This window comes from Rhinolophus sinicus, chromosome 3, assembly GCF_057876585.1.
Source record: "Rhinolophus sinicus isolate RSI-liver-muscle chromosome 3, RSI-T2T, whole genome shotgun sequence".
Lineage (NCBI taxonomy): Eukaryota > Metazoa > Chordata > Mammalia > Chiroptera > Rhinolophidae > Rhinolophus > Rhinolophus sinicus.
The window spans coordinates 179,022,985-179,040,849 of record NC_142503.1 but is presented as its reverse complement, the minus strand read 5'-3'; the positions used below and the strand labels follow the sequence as shown (position 1 = coordinate 179,040,849).

Here is a 17,865-nt window from a genome sequence, read left to right as displayed (position 1 = left end):
GATTGTACTGGATTTTTAGATCAATTTGGAGAGAATGGATATTTACAATATTAAGTCTTCTAATCCATGATCATGGCATTTCTCTCTACTTATTTAGATCTTCCTTAATCTCTTTCAGTAATATTTAGTAGCTTTTACTGTGTAATATTGAATATATTTTGTTAAATTTATCCCTAAAATTTCATATTTTCAAATGGCATTTTATAAATAGAATTTTAAATTTCACATTCCAATTATTTACTGCTGGCATAGTAAATTTTTTTTTTTTTTTTTTTAGTATACTGACCGTGTATCCCAAGACCTTGCTAAGTGCACTTATATGTTTTTGTATTCTGTAGATACCTTGGGATTTTCTACTAACCTGATCATGTCATCCAAGAATAAAGACATGCAACTTCTTCCTTTCCAATCTGTATGCCTTCTATTTCTCCCCCCCCACCCCCCACTTTGTTGTACTGCTTAGGACCTCCAGTACAAAAGGAGTACAAGTGGTGACAGCAGACATCTTGCCTTACTACTAATCATAGGAGTGAAGCCTTCAGTATTTCACCTTTCAGTACGATCTCAGAAATAGGTTTTTCACAGAAAGCCTTTATCAGACTGAAGCAGTTCCCTTCTATTCCTGATTTGCTAAGAGTTTTTCTCATAAATATGTTAAATTTCACCAGAGGCTTTTTATTGCATCAAATAAAATGATCGTCTGGCTTTTTTCCTTTATTTAATATGGTGAATTACACTGACTAATTTTCAAACGTCAAACCAACCTTGCATTACTGGGGGGGGGAAAGCTCACTTCAGTCATATGTATGATCCTTTTTATATATTGGTGGGTTCTATTTGTTAATATTCTTTTAAGAAATTTTGAGTCTATATTCATAACGACAGTAGCCTATAATTTTCTTTGTTTTTAGAGTCTTTGTCAGGTTTTGGTGTCATAGTTATGCTGGCATCGTAAAATAAATTGGGAAGTGTCTCTTCCTAGATTTTTTAGAGAGTTTCTGTATGACTGGTGCTTTTCTTCCTCAAAAGCTTAAAAGGAGCTCACTAGTGAAACTACTGGGCCAGGAGTTTTCTTTGTAGGAAGGTTTTTGATTACAAATTCAATATTCTGAATAGGTATATGACTATTTATAATTTCTATTTCAGTTTGTGTCAGTTTTGTTAAGTGTTCCTTCCCCACAAGGAATTCGAACACTTCATCTAAATTGTCAAAGCAATGGAATAAGGTTCCCTTAACATCTTTTTTAAATCTGTAGGCTCTATAGTTCTAGCTCCTCTTTCCTATCTCATATTGGTAATTAGTCTTCTCTGTTTTTTCCAGATCAGTCTACCTAAGAGTTTATCAATTCTGCTATCTTATCAATGAACAATTTTGGATTTTATTAATTTTCTTTATTATTTGTCTTTTATTTGACTTCTGCACTTTAATATTTTTTCTTCTACTTACTTTGGGTTACCTTCCTTTTTCTAGTTTCATAAAATGGATATTAGATCAGCAATTTAGTCTTTTTTTTCCTAACATAAGCATTTAAAACTATAAAATTTCACCCGAAAAACTCCCATATCACACATTTTAATGTATATTTTTATTATCATTCAGCTCAAAATATTTTCTAATTTCCTCTAAGATTTCTTCCTTGACCCATGGATTATTTAGAAATGTTTTGTTTAATTCCTAACTATTTGAAGAGTTTCTATTGTTAGTGATTTTTAATTCCATTGTGGGTAAGGAACATACTCTGTATGATTTTAATCCTTTTAAATGTATTAAGACTTGTTTCATGTTCCAGCATATAATCTGTCATATGCCACCTTTACTTTGCTTATACCTCTATACCACACACACACAAAAAACTCCTCCTTACTGACGGCAATATAAAATGAGTGCCAAAAAAGTGAAAAAAAGGACAGAACTCAATGATCTTTAAATATTCTTACTGCTTAAGAGTTTATCTTTTTTTTTTGGAATTTCCAAATTGATAGTATATACTCTAACATGCATATCCTTGACTAAAAACTGGAGAAAATTTATAAGCTAAGTGTAACTTTATTTGGAAACAAGCTACAAACTTGATTTCTCAGTTTTTCCTCAATTAAATAGCAAGCAAAATGATTTTCTTCTTTAAAGAAAAATTAGGTTTACATTTCAAAAGATTTGGATGAAAAATCAAGTTTATCTTCATTCTTAAACGTAAAACAAAAAGCTAGATATAGGACGTTTCTTTCTTGTTGTCATTTTTCTTTTTAAAGAGATACAAAGGGGATGTACGTAATGTCCCAAACCAGAGAGTATGTGTTTGGGGTTAAGAGTTTTTGTTGTGGTTGGAGTCTTCCATTGGGCAAGGCCATCCCAACCCTTCCTCTAAAACCTTTCTCTCCTCTGTCAAAATGAAGAGCCACAGGTACCGTGTTTCCCCGAAAATAAGACCTAACCGGAAAATAACCCCTAGCATGATTTTTCAGGATGACATCCCCTGAACGTAAACCCCAATGAGTCTTTTGGAGCAAAAATTAATATAAGACCCAGTCTTATTTTTGAGAAAACACGGTATTCTACACACTTTTACTCCTGAGGCAAACTGGAAGCAGCTTTGTTCAGTCCCGTGAGGTGCAGAGCTGTGTGACCCAGGAATGTCAATGCCAAAACACAACTTCTTATTTGAATTGAGTCTAACATGAGAGTGGTCTTGAAATCTTATTAATACTTTGGTCTCTCTCACATAGCCAAACAGGAATGCTATTATTATCAGTTGAAATGATACACCTGTAGTTATAAAAAAGTAAATCCCAAACTTAGTTTGTAAAAAGTTTCCACAGAATAGTGTTTCAGTAGAAAACATTTTTATGGTACTATTCAAGCTGAACCAAACTGAAAACGGTTATATACAGTACCATGCTTAGTCTATGCATGGTCACACACGTACACTGAAAGAATTTCTCAACTTTTAAAAATCAGTTACCGTGTTCTTCCTGTCAATAAGCTTCTTCTTGGGTTTCCCCTACAGAAGTAGAAAGGATAAGTGGGTTAGAGCCCTATGTAGACATTCTCTCTTGAGTTCTCTTGCACACGTGTGTGCGTTCTCTCTTTCTCTGTCTCTCTCCCCAGCCCCCTAAAATTTGTATCGCAGAGATTCAATGTGGAATTATGCCAGGGAAGCCATCTTGGGGGAGAAGCAGAGAGATGAATTAAAAACATGCTCAGTGTAAGCTTAAGGGAGGATCAATAAAAAACAAAAGGGACAGGACGAATGAATGTTAGAGAAAAAGCATTAACAATGACTTGCATTTATAGATCTAGTCCCAAGTCAAATCACACTGATTCTTCACAACAAGCAGGTGAAGAAGGTTATTATTAGCCTCATCTATAAAAAGAAGCTGGATAAGACTGTTTTATGACATTCCCAAGTGGGAGCTGATTGGGTTTAAATTTGAACCCAGGGCCCAGGCCTCACACTCCAGCGCTCTTTATGCTTTCACTGAACTGTGTTAGGAGAAGAAACCAATCTCAAGTCTCATGGGGTTCAAAAAGGCTGCTCATGAGAAACAGAGTTTCCACAAGTGATGCTCTCCATTGTCTATACACTAGAGTTGGGCTCTGGCCACAGGAAGCGAGTGCCATTTATGTTTAAATTTAAATTGGCTTTTTTTTCTTTTAAAACATTCTCTCCTCATTCAATTTCCTGTCACTTCACACTCTTTTGTTTTCTTTGCATTTCCCCAGTTTCACTTGTACTCATTTGTGAATGTGTATATTTAGTTCGGTACAATTGTATCACTGTGTAAGTGCATGTATCCACCACCACAAACAAGATACTGAACAGTTGCAGCACCAGAAGGTTGCTCCCCCGTGTTGTCCTTTTATAACCACGTGCCTGTTACCTAACCCCTGGCTCCCTTTACTCTGTTCTCCATTCTAAAATTTTACCATTTCAAAAATGTTACAAAAATGGAATTGGAGTACATGTAACCTTTGGTATTGGGGGTTTTAAAAGAGACAGATGCAATCAATGTCAAGATTTTCTATGTATAGAAAATCAAGTGAAAAGTGTGTCATCACCAAAATGTTTTCTTTCCCTTCCTATGTCTTCTATTCATGCTAATGTCCTGATACTGTCATCAGAAAGCCTCAAAATGATTTTAACTTTTTCATCAGATAATGGTTTTCTTCACGAATTTGCAATCCTGGCTTTACATTACCATCTCCTGGGCAGCTTTTTAGTTAGTACCAACACTTCAGTCTGAGAGTTGGGGCAAGGGGATAAATATGGTTCACAAGATTCCCCAGGTGTGACTAATATGGCAGGATTAAAAATACTGCCATACTATAAGGTAGTATGTAAGCTACTGTTTGCCAGGGCAGGATGGGTAATTAAGGGAGGATTGGGGGAGGGCAGGAAAGGCAGATAAAATTACCATAAAACAAATGATTAGAGAATTAGTTTGAAAGTCGTTCTGACACTAATACAATGGAATTTGGAAAAGGAAAACATCAATTCTGATCGAAGAGAACAGACTTATTGGAAGATGTTAGCTCTTGCAATAAACACACTTTCAATTTTAATTTTTTCAATGAATGTTTTTGTGTGTGTGCGTACTATGTGGTAGATTCTTGATACCGACGAAGATGAACTTAACAAAGTACTCAGTCTTGAAAGCTAATGTGTAAAGTCCACAGACGAGTTAGTAAACAGGCAATTATAATATAATGTGGGACTCTAAATCAGACTGAGGGGTAAAAAGGGCTGGGAGAACCTCCTCCTAGGCTGGGTAAGAGGATGCAGGACATAGCTGGAAGAAACATTTCGGGATGGGCTGAAGGTCATTCCAAGTGACAGTATATAAGGATAGGGAGCCTTGAAAAAGCAAGTAGCTATGGTCTGATCAGCCACAAGTTGTGTGGAAAAGTGGAGATTAGGCTAAAAAGGTAGTCAAGAGTAGATCATAAGGGCCTTTCTTTGCTAAATAGGAAAATTCAGGGGTTTTTTAATAAAAGTTTTTAGAATGCTTTGTAAGTGGAAGTGTTAACTGGGGCCTGAAGAAAGAATTCAGGGAGTGCACCAAAAAAAATTTAATTCTCTAACTGAAATTTAGCATTTCCTTCATATACATGTAGGAAACCATGAACAGTAGTACTAGTGTGCTTTGTTTCCGAAAAAAATAACATCTTTTTTCATATTACTTTAGAGTTGTTATAGGTGTCTCAAAATATTGGCAACACTTATCATATTTCTGAAACTGTGGTAGTTTTTAGACCCACTGCTATGTCTTGCTAGTGAATGTGTTAATAAAGAAGCACATATATATTATTACATCTCAAAATTGTTTTATTGTTATGCTACCCCTGGGAGAATGTTTCCTAATTTTGGCTATTGTGTTGGTCCCTAGATTGTCTGCTCTGCCTTCCTTCTCTCTCATGGGAAGCCCAAGTGTGGAAAGACCTAGCCTCAAGCACACAGCCCATGTCAGTTCAGAAACAGACTGATACAATCGGTGAGAAAACTACCTATCCGAAGCAAACAATCAATCGGTGAGAAAACTGCCTATCCGAAGCAACAATCTGTGAGAAAACTACCTATCGAAGCAAACAATCAGTGAGAAAACTACCTATCCGAAGCAAACAGTTCATTACTTATAAATAGGACTGGACAATCAAAGATCACCAAATATTTGATGAACTATAATGCTATAAATTAGAAAGAATGACATGAACAACAGAACTAATGCAGAAGAATTAAATATAGTGCAACAACAACAACAAAAATCCAGAAAGGAACTTTAAAAAAAACTAATTATGATAATCAAAGAAATGTCAAAAGATATTATATCCATAAACTATGAAAACTAGTCAAAAAGCAAAAAGAGTTCTTGGATATTAAAATCATTCTTGCCAAAATAAAAAAGTAAATTGAACAACCCTTCTGTGCTGGTCTTGAATAAGATACGTAAGGCTGAAATTTTTAGAGTTTAGATTTATTTTGAGTTTTAGGAGACAAAGTTCAAGAAATCTCTCAGAATTTAAAGCTAAGAGACAATGAGATCAAAAGAAAAAAGTAAAGAAATATGGAGTATACAGCAAATGATCTAAAATTCACCCAGCAGAAGTTCCACAAAGAGAGGAAAGACAGGATGAGGGGGATTATTTCCTATAGTTGAAAGACTTAACTCATCAGACTGAAAGAACTCGTCCACTGCAAAACCAAAATAATGAAAAGTAACATACCAGAACACATCTTGGTAATATATATGAACTCTAAAGATACAGGAGCCTTGTAAAAGTTCCCAGAGCAAAGGGAGAGAAAAAGACAGATTACACATAAAGAACTGAGCTTCTATATCGTCTAAGCAAATCTGAAGATTTCTTTCACTAGAAGCCACACAATGTAATTAATCAATGGTCACAACTACAAATTTACAGAGAAAAATTGCAAATCTCATATATTTCCTGATAACAGATCATGAAATTGCAGGAAATGGCTGAAATCTAGGTATCTATTTTAAGAATTCTACAAATAAAGCACCCATACCCTGAAACCAATACAGGTTTCTCTAAATAACTAAGATACCTTATTTTGAGAGTCAATTACTGAACTGTATTGTAAAGCACTTATGACTCAGGGGCAACAAAATTCTGTGGGACTAAGCAGTTCCTGACTGCTGTGCTATGTGAATTCCAGTGTCTGTTTTCCATCATTTCCCCCTATTTCCCCTTGTATCGAGGTTATCAGTTGTCATTTCTTACAATTCTCAGTGTATTTATTTTGTGAATTACCTCCCCTCTACCTTTTCTAATCTGATCATTCTAATCTCTTCTAGTCTGGAAAACAGATGACCATGTCTGCTAAAACTGTGTCTAAAGAAAAAATGCACTGAGTAAAGACCTTCCTTTAAAAAGAATAAAGTTCAGGGCCTCTGATAACATTGCTTAAAGATCTTTATGGTTTGAGTTTTTAAAATTAAAAGAATCTTTAAAATGTGACGATCTTTATGGTTTAATCCCATTAATAATTGTTTTACAGTCCAAAGCACCAAGCAGAGTGCTAGACACTTGGTTAATACTCAATAAATATACCGGGGGCGCCAAAAAAATGTATCTACATGACTTGTATTCATCCTTTGTTATCGGTATATATTGACTATTACAATTTTAATAATTTTATCCTTTCTTAAAATGTATATCCATTGTTTTGGCGCCCTCTTTATATTAATAAAATGGCATATTTGTTAGTAAACAGGTCTTCCCCATTCTCCATGAAGGCAGCCCAGTTATAGTTTAATATTCCTAGCCTCTGGAAACTTTACAAAGTGCTGAGAGTGAATGAATTCTTTAAAAAATGAGGTATTATACTGTGTTTTCTGCAAGGCCCTCCCTTTCTAGCAAAGGTTTTGCATGAAGACTTTTATAAAGCTTTTTTCCTTCTTTTGCATGTACTTTCTCCTCTAATTTTGTGATCTAGTCCTCCCAAATTTATAAGAATAGCAAATCCCTACCTGTCCTGGAAGAGACGTGTTGCCAGCATATAATTCATGGAGGTCTTGTGTTCAAGATAGGAGCTGAAAGACAAAGACAGAGATTGGTTATTTCCTAAGCTGAGGCGAAGAAATAAAACAATGAATCAAGCACAGAAGTGACAGGTTACTTATATACCGTTTCTAAAGTGGCAAAGGAGGAGGCGGCTGCTCAAATTAAAATCATAAACTACTAGAGTAGTGGCAAATACAAGAAAATTAAGAGAATAGAGAACTTAATTGAGAAAATAAAAAGAAATAAAAGCAGTGTTTCTTGGATTACTAAACGGTGATATACTAAATTCAGAAAATCAAACAACTACCAAAAAATCATACATAGCTGGGGGAAAAGGTCAGATGAAGCTAGGAATGGGAGGTGCAAAAAGGGCATGAAAACGGGGACAGAAGATTGTTGGAATCACGTTATTCCCCAAGAGCCTTCAACGGCTCCTTGACACCTATTACTAGAGGTATACACTTTCTCTTCCAAGCTCCCAAAAGTTGGCTATCTATACCCCCAATTCATTCCCTCCTTCTCCACACAGTTCCCCAACGGGAATCCTACAATACAGCCAAACAAGTCTCCTTACAAGCCTCTCACACCACATCTTCTACTGATCCTTTTGCCTCCATCTAGATACCATCCATAATCTGTTCCGCAACAAGCAGCTCAAGTCTGCCCTATAACACGAAGCCATCCTGATACGACCGCGCCAAGTCTATAGCGGTGCCCCTGTCTGAACTGCCCTGGCCTTTGCTGTATGTCTGAGTGCCTGTCATATACTGTCTCACACAGTAACATTTTTCTTCTTGGAAAGCAGCTTGATGCAGCAGGAAAAAAGTAGGATCTGGAGTCAGAATTCCTGAATCAAGCCCCACTGTGTTTTCATAGGCAAGTCACATTACTTTACTCAGCCTTACTTTCCTTATCATTAAAATGAGAATAACAATGATGTATATAAAGTATATTACAATTAGAAAGAGTTACATAATTCTGTGCTATTTTTATTATATGCATAAATAATATCTCCAAAATCATACTGTTAACTCTCAAAGGGCAGGGATCCCATCTAATAATTGTTTTATACTCGAAAGCACCCAGCAAAGTGCTAAACACTTGGTTAATACTCAATAAATGTATATTAGTAAAAATCTGGTCAACTGGACTTCGCTAAAATTTAAAGAACTTCTGTTTTTTAAAAGCCACTGTTACAAAAGTGAAAAGGCTAGCCATAAACTTGAAGAAAATATTCACAATATAAATATCTGAGAAAGGACTTGTATCAAGAGTCTTTCACAACACAATAAAAAGACAAAAATCGTAAATTTAAAATGAAAAGAAAAAAGATACACAAATAGCCAATAGCACATGAATGCTCAGTATCATTATTCAGAGAAAAGCAAGTAAAAACCATAGAGATATGCTACTACTAGAATGCCTACAATTAAAAGCCTGACAATAACAAGTGTTGGCATGGATGAGGAGCAACTGGAACTCTCATACATTTTATGTTGGTGAAATGTAAATTGGTACTACCCTTAAATCCTTATCATACAACCCACCTATTCCACTCCTAGGTATTTATTCAAGAGAAATAAAATCATGTATCCATACAGGGACTCGTACATGAATGTTCATAGTAGTTTTCTTCATAATAGCCCCCAAATGGACACAATCCAAATGTTCCACAACAGGTGAATGGATAAACAAATTGTGGTATATTCATACAATGATACAGTACATAACAGTAATAAGGGATGAACTATTACTTTACACCACAACATGGATAAATCTCAAAAACATTATACCAAACAAAAGAATCCTGACACCAAGGAGTATATGCTGTATGATTCCATTTATATGAAATTCTAGAAAAACTACAGTGACATAAAGCAGATCAGTAGGTGTCTGAGACTTGGGGTAATGAGGGCGACTGATTGTAAAGGGGCAGGAGAGGACTTCTGGAGGTAATAGGAATGTTCTGTATCGTGTGGTGATTGATAGCAGTAGTTAAATTGGTGTTTATATTTGTTAAAACTCATCATCAAACTACACTTAAAATGTATACATTTTATTGCACGTAAACTACAACTCCATGATTAAAAATAAATAACATATCATTTAGTCACATATACAGATGATAAAACAATTTTCTTTTCCAAATCAAGGTAAGAATAACCCCAAAATTTAGACAGTGTCCAACCCTGGGTTAGAGGGCTAGTTAGGAAAGAGGCAGAGGATTGAAAAATAAAGTGGAAGAAGAGGAATAATGCACAGGTATGTAGATTAAATTACTGTTAGTGCTTTCATTCTTGGGTTGGGTAATATTCACATTCTCATAAAAATAAACAAAAAAAGAAAGGCACTATGTGGGGAGCAAGGACACTGTGTCACAATTAATCCAATTCTGTGGACCTGAGGGACGGATTAAAAAAGAAAAAAAAGGTAGTCACCTCACCCATATATTTCCCACGTCTCTGATGTAGGGAATATGCGAATAAATCCACCTCTCCGATCATTCTCTTCCTTCACCCTCCGCAAAACTTTTATCTGCATGGAGGGAGGGAAAATAAAATAAAATGAAAACTGGAATCCATGTGATTATAGGTCTGAGGAAGAGAGTTATGACCCAAGAATATGAAAAAAGCATGAGGGAGGAATTAATTCCACTTAAGATGCTGTTTTCTGAGAAGATATGTCCCCCATCTTGAATCTTTCTCTTTTCAATATACGTAAAATATTAGTTTGTTATGAATGTTATGAATAACTCACTAATTTTCACTGAACCCTGTGTTAACCCACAAAAGCCTGAAATGGAGTTATCTTTACCTCCTCCATTGACAGACCAAGCACAGAACCACCTAACTTCCCCGGCACCTTCTCCCGGGCTGAGCCCACAAGGTTTTTCATCTCCGCGTCACTGGCAGAGAGTGGACGGGAACGCTAAGAAGAAGGAAAAAGAAAAACAAACAAACAAAAATCATTTTCGTCATCTTTCTTCATTTCCCTCCATTCAGTCACTCGACGACATTACCTTTCCCAACATGCATAAGCTCAAATACAAAGCCCATTTTCTATAATTAATCTCTTAGTCTGAAACCCTGGAAAATAGAGGAAAGCTAGTAAAATCAAAGGCAAGAAAAGAGAAGAGTAGGAAAACACTTTGGGTTGAGAGAAACAAGCAGAAAAAAAAGAAAGATGTCTATATGTCTTTCTAACCTAGTGGTTACTCTGAATCTTGGTTTAGAATACATCTAATATTTTCAAGAATACGAGAAAAAAATCTGAAAATACCTTCAATATAAAATTAAATGTGTATGTATTTCAGTAAATAACTACATTCTCTTCAACACTGGGGAAGGAGAATTAGAAGAACTAAGATATAAGACAGAAAACCAAGGAGCAATATATTAAGTCACAGATGAAAAAGTTGGCTGTGGGATGTTTTGAACTTGAGGGGGGAAATACTGAGATGAGAGTCATCAGTGACACATAAAAGAGCTGTGACCAAAAGACTACAACTTGAGAAATACTGTGGCTGCTGGACTTCTAAGAGACCTGAGTCAAGGATGACTGCCCTGGGCATTCAACAGAGGCAAACAAATGCATCATGCTCATCACGGATCCCCAAAGATGATTTGGGCTACTTCCCCGTCTGAAGGGTGATCAGAAAGGTCACCTGAGAACAAATGTTTTAAGCGACTCTGATGTTCCGTGAGCAGAGAAATACAAAGGTAACAAGGGAAGCCTTATGGTACAAAGCATGAGAATGCAGTGTTATTGAAATAGATGAACTGACTAATAAAATGAGACAGATCTTTTGAGCAGGAAGAATCAGAAATAATTCAAGAACTGTGGGTGCAAGTTGACTTTCTAAATCCCTAGAAGTAACTTTGACCAGAGAAAAGAAGCCCCACTGTCAGGAGCTTTTACCGTATTTATTTTTTGTTTTGTGCAGACTATCTATGGAAAGCCATTTTGGTAACTAACTTTTGATCTTTTCAGCGATACTCATTGTTATGGACTGAACGTCTGTGTCACCTCTAATTCCCATGGTGAAGCCCTAACCCCCAATGTGATGGTATCTGGAGATGGCGTTTCGGGGAAACATGAGGGTTAGATGAGGTCCGGAGGGTGAGATCCTGGTCTGATGAAATCAGTGCCATTAAAAGAAGGATCAGCAAAGAGCGTGCACTCTCTCTCTGTTCAAGCACAGAGATCACGGGAGCACATGGTGCGACGGTGGCCACCTACAACCCTGGAGAGGGGAAACTAGCATGCATAGTAAGTGTACAGCAAGCAGACCCATCAAGGCCTGGCAGAAAGGAGGCAAAGAAAAGAAAGAAAAGAATACTTTCAAAAAATCCCAAACTAAATTAAATTACACCTGCTAATTCGAATTATACCTGAGATCCAAATCTTAAAATAGAAGATTTAGTGCCATCATTACAATTCCCCCTGCCAGGCCTTGATGGGTTTGCTTGCTGTACACTTACTATGCATACTAGTTAACCCTAATGTTTCCCTGAACATTAGGCTGGGAAGTCCACCTCGATCTTGGACTTCCCAGCCTCAACTGTGAGAAATAAATTTCTATGGTTTAAGCCACACCATCTATGGTATTTTGTTATGGCAGCCTGAGCTGACTAATACATCCCTGTATACAAACAACTATATTTACCTTTGGACACAAGGGAGACCAATATATATTAATCTTCAAAACTAGCATGGGAGTTATAAAAAATAGATTTTCTGGTAGGCAACTCCATGATGAGATACCTATATAAAGAAAATCCATGGAATCAGCAGATATAAGCAACATGTGAAGGCAGAGACTTTATCTGTTTAACTTTGCCTCTGGAGTATCTTCAGCACCCAGAACAATACTTGGCATGGAGTAGGAGCTCAATAGATATTTGTTGAACCAATAAATAAATGAATGAATGTGCTAACACAGGGGTTAATCATGGTTAGAATAAAACTTTACAGAAGATTTTGGGGAAAATTTTAATTCCCTTCCAATCTCTGGGAACACATTAAACAGTACATGTTGGGATGAAAGGGGAATCAAGCATAAAGTTTAAAGAGTTAGGAGAGAATCAATATAATCATTAAAAAACACCTTGAAGTGTGAATGCTTATTTAGTGTATAATTTGGAAAAGCCAAAATATTAATGGATACTTTGAAGACTTTTTTCATTGTTGATGAGACAGGGGGGATTGTAATGGTGGCACTAGATCTTCTATTGTAAGATTTGGATCTCAGGTATAATTCGAATTAGCAGGTGTAATTTAATTTAGTTTGGGATTTTTTTGAAAGTATTCTTTTCTTTCTTTTCTTTGCCTCCTTTCTGCCAGGCCTTGATGGGTCTGCTTGCTGTGCACTTACTAGGCATACTAGTTTCAGTGGTTCTGTTTACTTCAGCCATGCTCGCCCTATGACCTTAGAGAGGTTTTGCATCTGCATGGGATCCACTCCTGGCTTCAACTTAAATCTACGGAACATATGCAAAGGTGGCGATAACCAGTTTAACTACTTCCCCCACCCCAATGGACAAAGCCAACTCAACAGAAAATCCCACCACAGGCCGAAGCAATTTCCATCCTGATTAGAAAATATAAAACTTCAGGGGAAACAAAGACTTGACGCAATAGTTTCCAGCAGACTCTGCCCAGAGATCCTTTAGTTTAATAAATCTTCCTTCTGTATTTCTACCTGCCTCGTGAATTCTTTCACAACCCTTGAGCAAGCAGCCACAATTGTCACACACTACTTATTGGTTGCTGAAACTACTCATGTACTTCACATGGAACAGCATGATTCTGATCAGAAAGCCACTGGCAGTAACTCCTCCAAATTCAAGTTGCCTCATCACCTCACACTATTTAAGAGTCCTCTGAAATTATGTAAGGAGAGCACGAAATAAGCATACATTAAAATGGTATAATAAAGATTAAGCATTTTAGAAAAGAATGTTATTTTAAAATGTTGGAAAAAGGAATAAGTTAAGCAAATATGGCAAAATCTTTATAATTGTTAAATTTGGGTGATGAATAAATATATGGGGGTCCATTGTGTTTTCTGTTTTTGAATATTTTTGAAATTTTTCATAATTAAGAATTAAAATTTTGGGGGTGGCTGAATGGCTCAGTTGGTTACAGCATGAGCTCTTAACAACAGGGTTGCCAGTTCAATTCCCACATGGGTCAGTGAACTGTGCCCTCCACAGAGCTGCAGCTGAGCTTCCAGAGGGGTGGCTGGAAGACTCAGTTGGTTAGAGCGGGAGCTCTCAACAACAAGGTTGCTGGTTCAATTCCCGCCTGGGATAGTGGGCTGCGCCCCCTGCAACTAAAATTAAAAACGGCGAGTGGACTTGGAGCTGAGCTGCGTCCTCTACAACAAGATTGAAGGACAATGATTTGGAGCTGATGGGCCCTGGAGAAACACACTGTTCCCCAATATTCCCCAATAAGAAAAGAACTAAAATTTTGAATTTTGAGAAAAAAAGTGTTGATCAACTAAACTCTGTATTAAAAGGTTAATAATAAAAATATCTTAAGAAATAGTTATTACCTATTAGGATTGTTTTAAGGAACACATGGGCATATTTATAAGAACATTGCTGAATAACATCGAATGAGTAGCTCCAATTTTTGTTTTTTAAATTTATGATTTTTGTCTTTTTGTTTTTGTTGTTCATTTTTTGTTGTCTTTTTTAAATTATCGGTCTATGTTTTCTTATTTGTTGTTCATTTTTCTTTTTACATATATTGTTTTTATTAGTTTCAGGTGTACAAAACAATGCAATAGTGAAAACCCCACTCCAATCTATTGCCCCTCTGACGTCGTATGTATCTATTACAATTCCATTGACTCTATTCCCTATGCTATCTATCTATCTATCTATCTATCTATCTATCTATCTATCTATCTATATAGATATATATCCCATGACTATATATGTATTAAACTATAGTTGACATGCAATTGTATCCAACTTTAGTTTCAGGTGTACAGTGCAGTGGTCAAGCATCTACACCATCTTTTCATATTTTTATTTTAACCTTTTTTTTTTTTTTTTTTTGCTTTTTAGGACCTAATTTTCATCTTTGCGGAACTGCTTCATGATGAACGATATTCCTGGTTTCCAGAGACTGGGAATATAACGATGCTGCAACTTTCCTCTACTAATCTAAACCTACTCCCGTAAACAATGAATTAGCACCCCAAAAATTCTTAACCTTCGCTGTCAGTCACTTTCAAAGAGTTGCCTCCCATACACATTCACACCACTCTTTTGTTACTCACAGCCCACAATTGTAACTCTAGCTACTGTGTGCATTTTATGGGCTGTTTGGGTGGGACAGGTAGGAATTCTGGCAGGTGCTCCTGGCTAGGGAACTTGGGAGGTTGGAAAAAGGAAAGGAAAGGGCTGAGGGGTAATGGTGCTTGTTAATGATGACTGCCCCAACTGCTAACTCCCATAAAGCTAATGGCTTTACTCCTTTATTGCCACAATATCACCAGGCTGCAAGAAAATGTCACTGCAACTCCAAGAGAAAAAACATGGCTAGAAACTTCTTTAATCTCTTCATTTGTCTATTTCCATCTAAACTATTAAAAAGGCTGAGAGGGAGAGGGACGAGAAACGTTGTCACTACTGAAGTCTAGGTATCTCAAATATCTCTCTAAAATGCACCCAGGTTTCCTGTATCTTTGGGGGAAGCTGCTAGAAAATATCAGACTAGAAAGTCAAAAGCATTTTGCCAATCTCAACTTTTCAATATATTTGACATTAGAGAGAATTTTTTAAATCAACATACTATCTGCTTGGAATACTATTTGGCGGTAAGAAAAGATGAAATAGGACCATTTGTGACAACATGGATGGATCTTGAGATTAGAATGCTAAGCAAAAGAAGTCAGACAGGAAAAGCAGAGAACCATATGATTTCACTGATATGTGGTATATAAACCAAAAACAACAGAAGAACAAGACAAACAATTGAAAGAACAAAAACTCATAGACACAGACAATAATTTAGGGGTTACCAGAGGGTAAGGGGGAGGGAGGAGCGGGGCTCTAGAAGAGGATAAACGGGGTCTAATATGTGGTGAGGGAGAGAGAACTGACTCTGGGTCAACACATAATGTGAGGTATAGACAATGTATTACAGAATTGTACACCTGAAATCTATGTAACTACTAACAATTGTCGCCCCAATAAACTTTAATTTAAAAAAAAAACACATACTATCTGCTGTACTGATTAATAAAATGTATTTATAGAAAAACAACACATTATTATCCTAAACCATTGGCTGAATCCTACCAATATTTGTTAATGAAATGAACTATTAAGGAATGAGACCTAAATTATAGACACATGTGAGAGAAAAGGCAGCGAGAAAAGGGGAGACCAGAGGGAGAAGGGGCAGAAAGAGTAAGACAGGGGAGGAAAGGGAGGAGGAAGAGGAGGAAAGAGAAGGGGGAAGAGCACCAGGAGAAGGCAGAGAAGAAGAAGAAATAATGTGCATGAGTGCCAAGGAGACATACATGGGGATTAAAAGTAAAGCAAAGAAAAAAGGAATCAGACCAACTGGACTGTCAGAACGGTCAAAAACAAGAGCAGAACAGTCCAAATGCAAGTCCTTCTGTCATTTTGACTTTGGACACATCAACTCAATTACATTTCTCTGGGTGGTAGATAGAATAAATCCACGTATTCTCATGGATTGACTGAATATACTAAGGAAATAAAGACCTGTGAACTTAAAGAGAAACACTGCTTCTGGCTAGCTGACCCATGATGTAAACGACGGGGAGCTCAGATAGACTTGGAACTGCCGAATGACTATCCAGGTAAGAATTCTGCCATGGAACATGCAATCAAAGATGTTAGGTTACCATATTCAGAAATATACCCAGAGAAAGCACCTTTACACATCTGACCTTTATTGCTAGGAAAGAAATGACTGAGAATGTGAAATTATCGAGACAAGGAACCACCTGTCCCCGCTCAAAGCAGTAAGAAACAGATGTTGAATCAGAAAAATGACTTTCAGCTTAAAGAAAGCTAGCAAGCACTAGTAATGAGAAGAACTGGACAAAATGTATGAAAACAGCTGAAGTATGCTAAAAAATATCATTATTGAGGGGCAAAAACAAAATCTGTTTGACAGAAAACACATGCAAAGAATAAAAATGTCCCAATGTAGTTTTACAAAGTTTGAAATTCTGTGTTAAAAACAAATGAACTAGAAATAGCTCAATTTATATGTGATGTGCCTTGTCATCTAGAAAATAAAAGGTAAAATCAAGTTTACAAAGCAAAATGAACTAATGATATCAAGTTAAAGAAAATGAACAAAAAGGACCTAACATGAATAATTCTGGGTGGAAATAGACCAAAAAAAAAGAAAAAAGAAAAAAAAAGCTAATAGAGAAGGTTTAAATGTAATGATAACCAGAAGTATACTTTGAAATTGGGAGGAGGGAAGTAAGTAGGCTTAGAGCCACAATAAAAAAAGAGAGATGCAACATCTGGAAATTTGGAATAAATATAAGTCAGCAGGTCGGAGAGACATGCATCTTGTTATTAAGGGAACTGGCTTTAAAAACCAAAAGAAAAAAGAAAAAAACCTTACCAAAATCACTTACAAGTATGTTCGAAAAATCAAGAACTGAGGAGGTACCAGAGGATTTGAAAAAACAAATCAGGTACCAATCTTCAAAAATGTAAGAAGTATGCACCTGGTGATTACCGCCTGGTAAGTCTAACTTGAATCCCTAGTAAAATAATGGAACAAATATGAAAAGGAAAAAATCCATAAACATTTGGAGTTTAATGGGCTCATGAAATATATAGTAGTATGAAGACTGTTTTATTTGTTAAAACATACTTTAAAATTTTTATTTTTAGGACAAAATTTTTAAAAAGGGAATATAGCAAATATATTTAATGTCTTTGGATTTTACAGAAGCATTTGTGAAAATTTCATAAAATTTTTATTCAAAATCGTATTTCCAATTAGGGGTTGATGTCATAATATAATGAATAAAATACACCAACAAAAACTGACAATAGTTGAAAGACGTAACTGCAGGAAAAGATAAATAGCAATGAATCAAGTTAGGTAGTGACTTCCAAAATGAATATTAAGCATTATTTAGACTCTTCATTAATGTCTGGGAGGATGGATAAATAAATAATAAAGTAATTTATTTGTATTTGTGGATGATAGCAAATGAGAAAAACATAACTACTGAGAAACGAGTATCAAAATAACACCAGATACTGGCTATCAAATGGGGAAAGGAAAAATCAACAGGATTTAAAAGTGTGAAGGGGACTAAA

The 17,865-nt window shown here is 36.1% G+C and overlaps 1 protein-coding gene across 17 annotated transcripts in view; it reads right to left on the bottom strand.

Moving 5' to 3' along the window:
* TTLL5 (tubulin tyrosine ligase like 5) overlaps positions 1-17,865 on the bottom strand; it is a 241,367-nt gene that overhangs the window by 152,901 nt on the left and 70,601 nt on the right. For 13 of the 17 annotated variants that reach the window (XR_012494588.2, XM_074327187.2, XM_074327192.2 and 10 more), the window contains 4 exons: positions 10,337-10,450; positions 9,966-10,057; positions 7,489-7,551; positions 2,961-2,999 (listed from right to left, as the gene is read on the bottom strand). Coding sequence is in view for 16 of the 17 variants with exons in the window: in XM_074327187.2 (XP_074183288.2) it covers positions 2,961-2,999; positions 7,489-7,551; positions 9,966-10,057; positions 10,337-10,450 (308 nt within the window). In the remaining variant the exon portion in view is untranslated. The remainder of the gene's footprint in view (positions 1-2,960; positions 3,000-7,488; positions 7,552-9,965; positions 10,058-10,336; positions 10,451-17,865) is intronic. The other 4 variants (XM_074327190.2, XM_019733593.3, XM_074327194.2 and 1 more) reach the window with 1 other exon arrangement.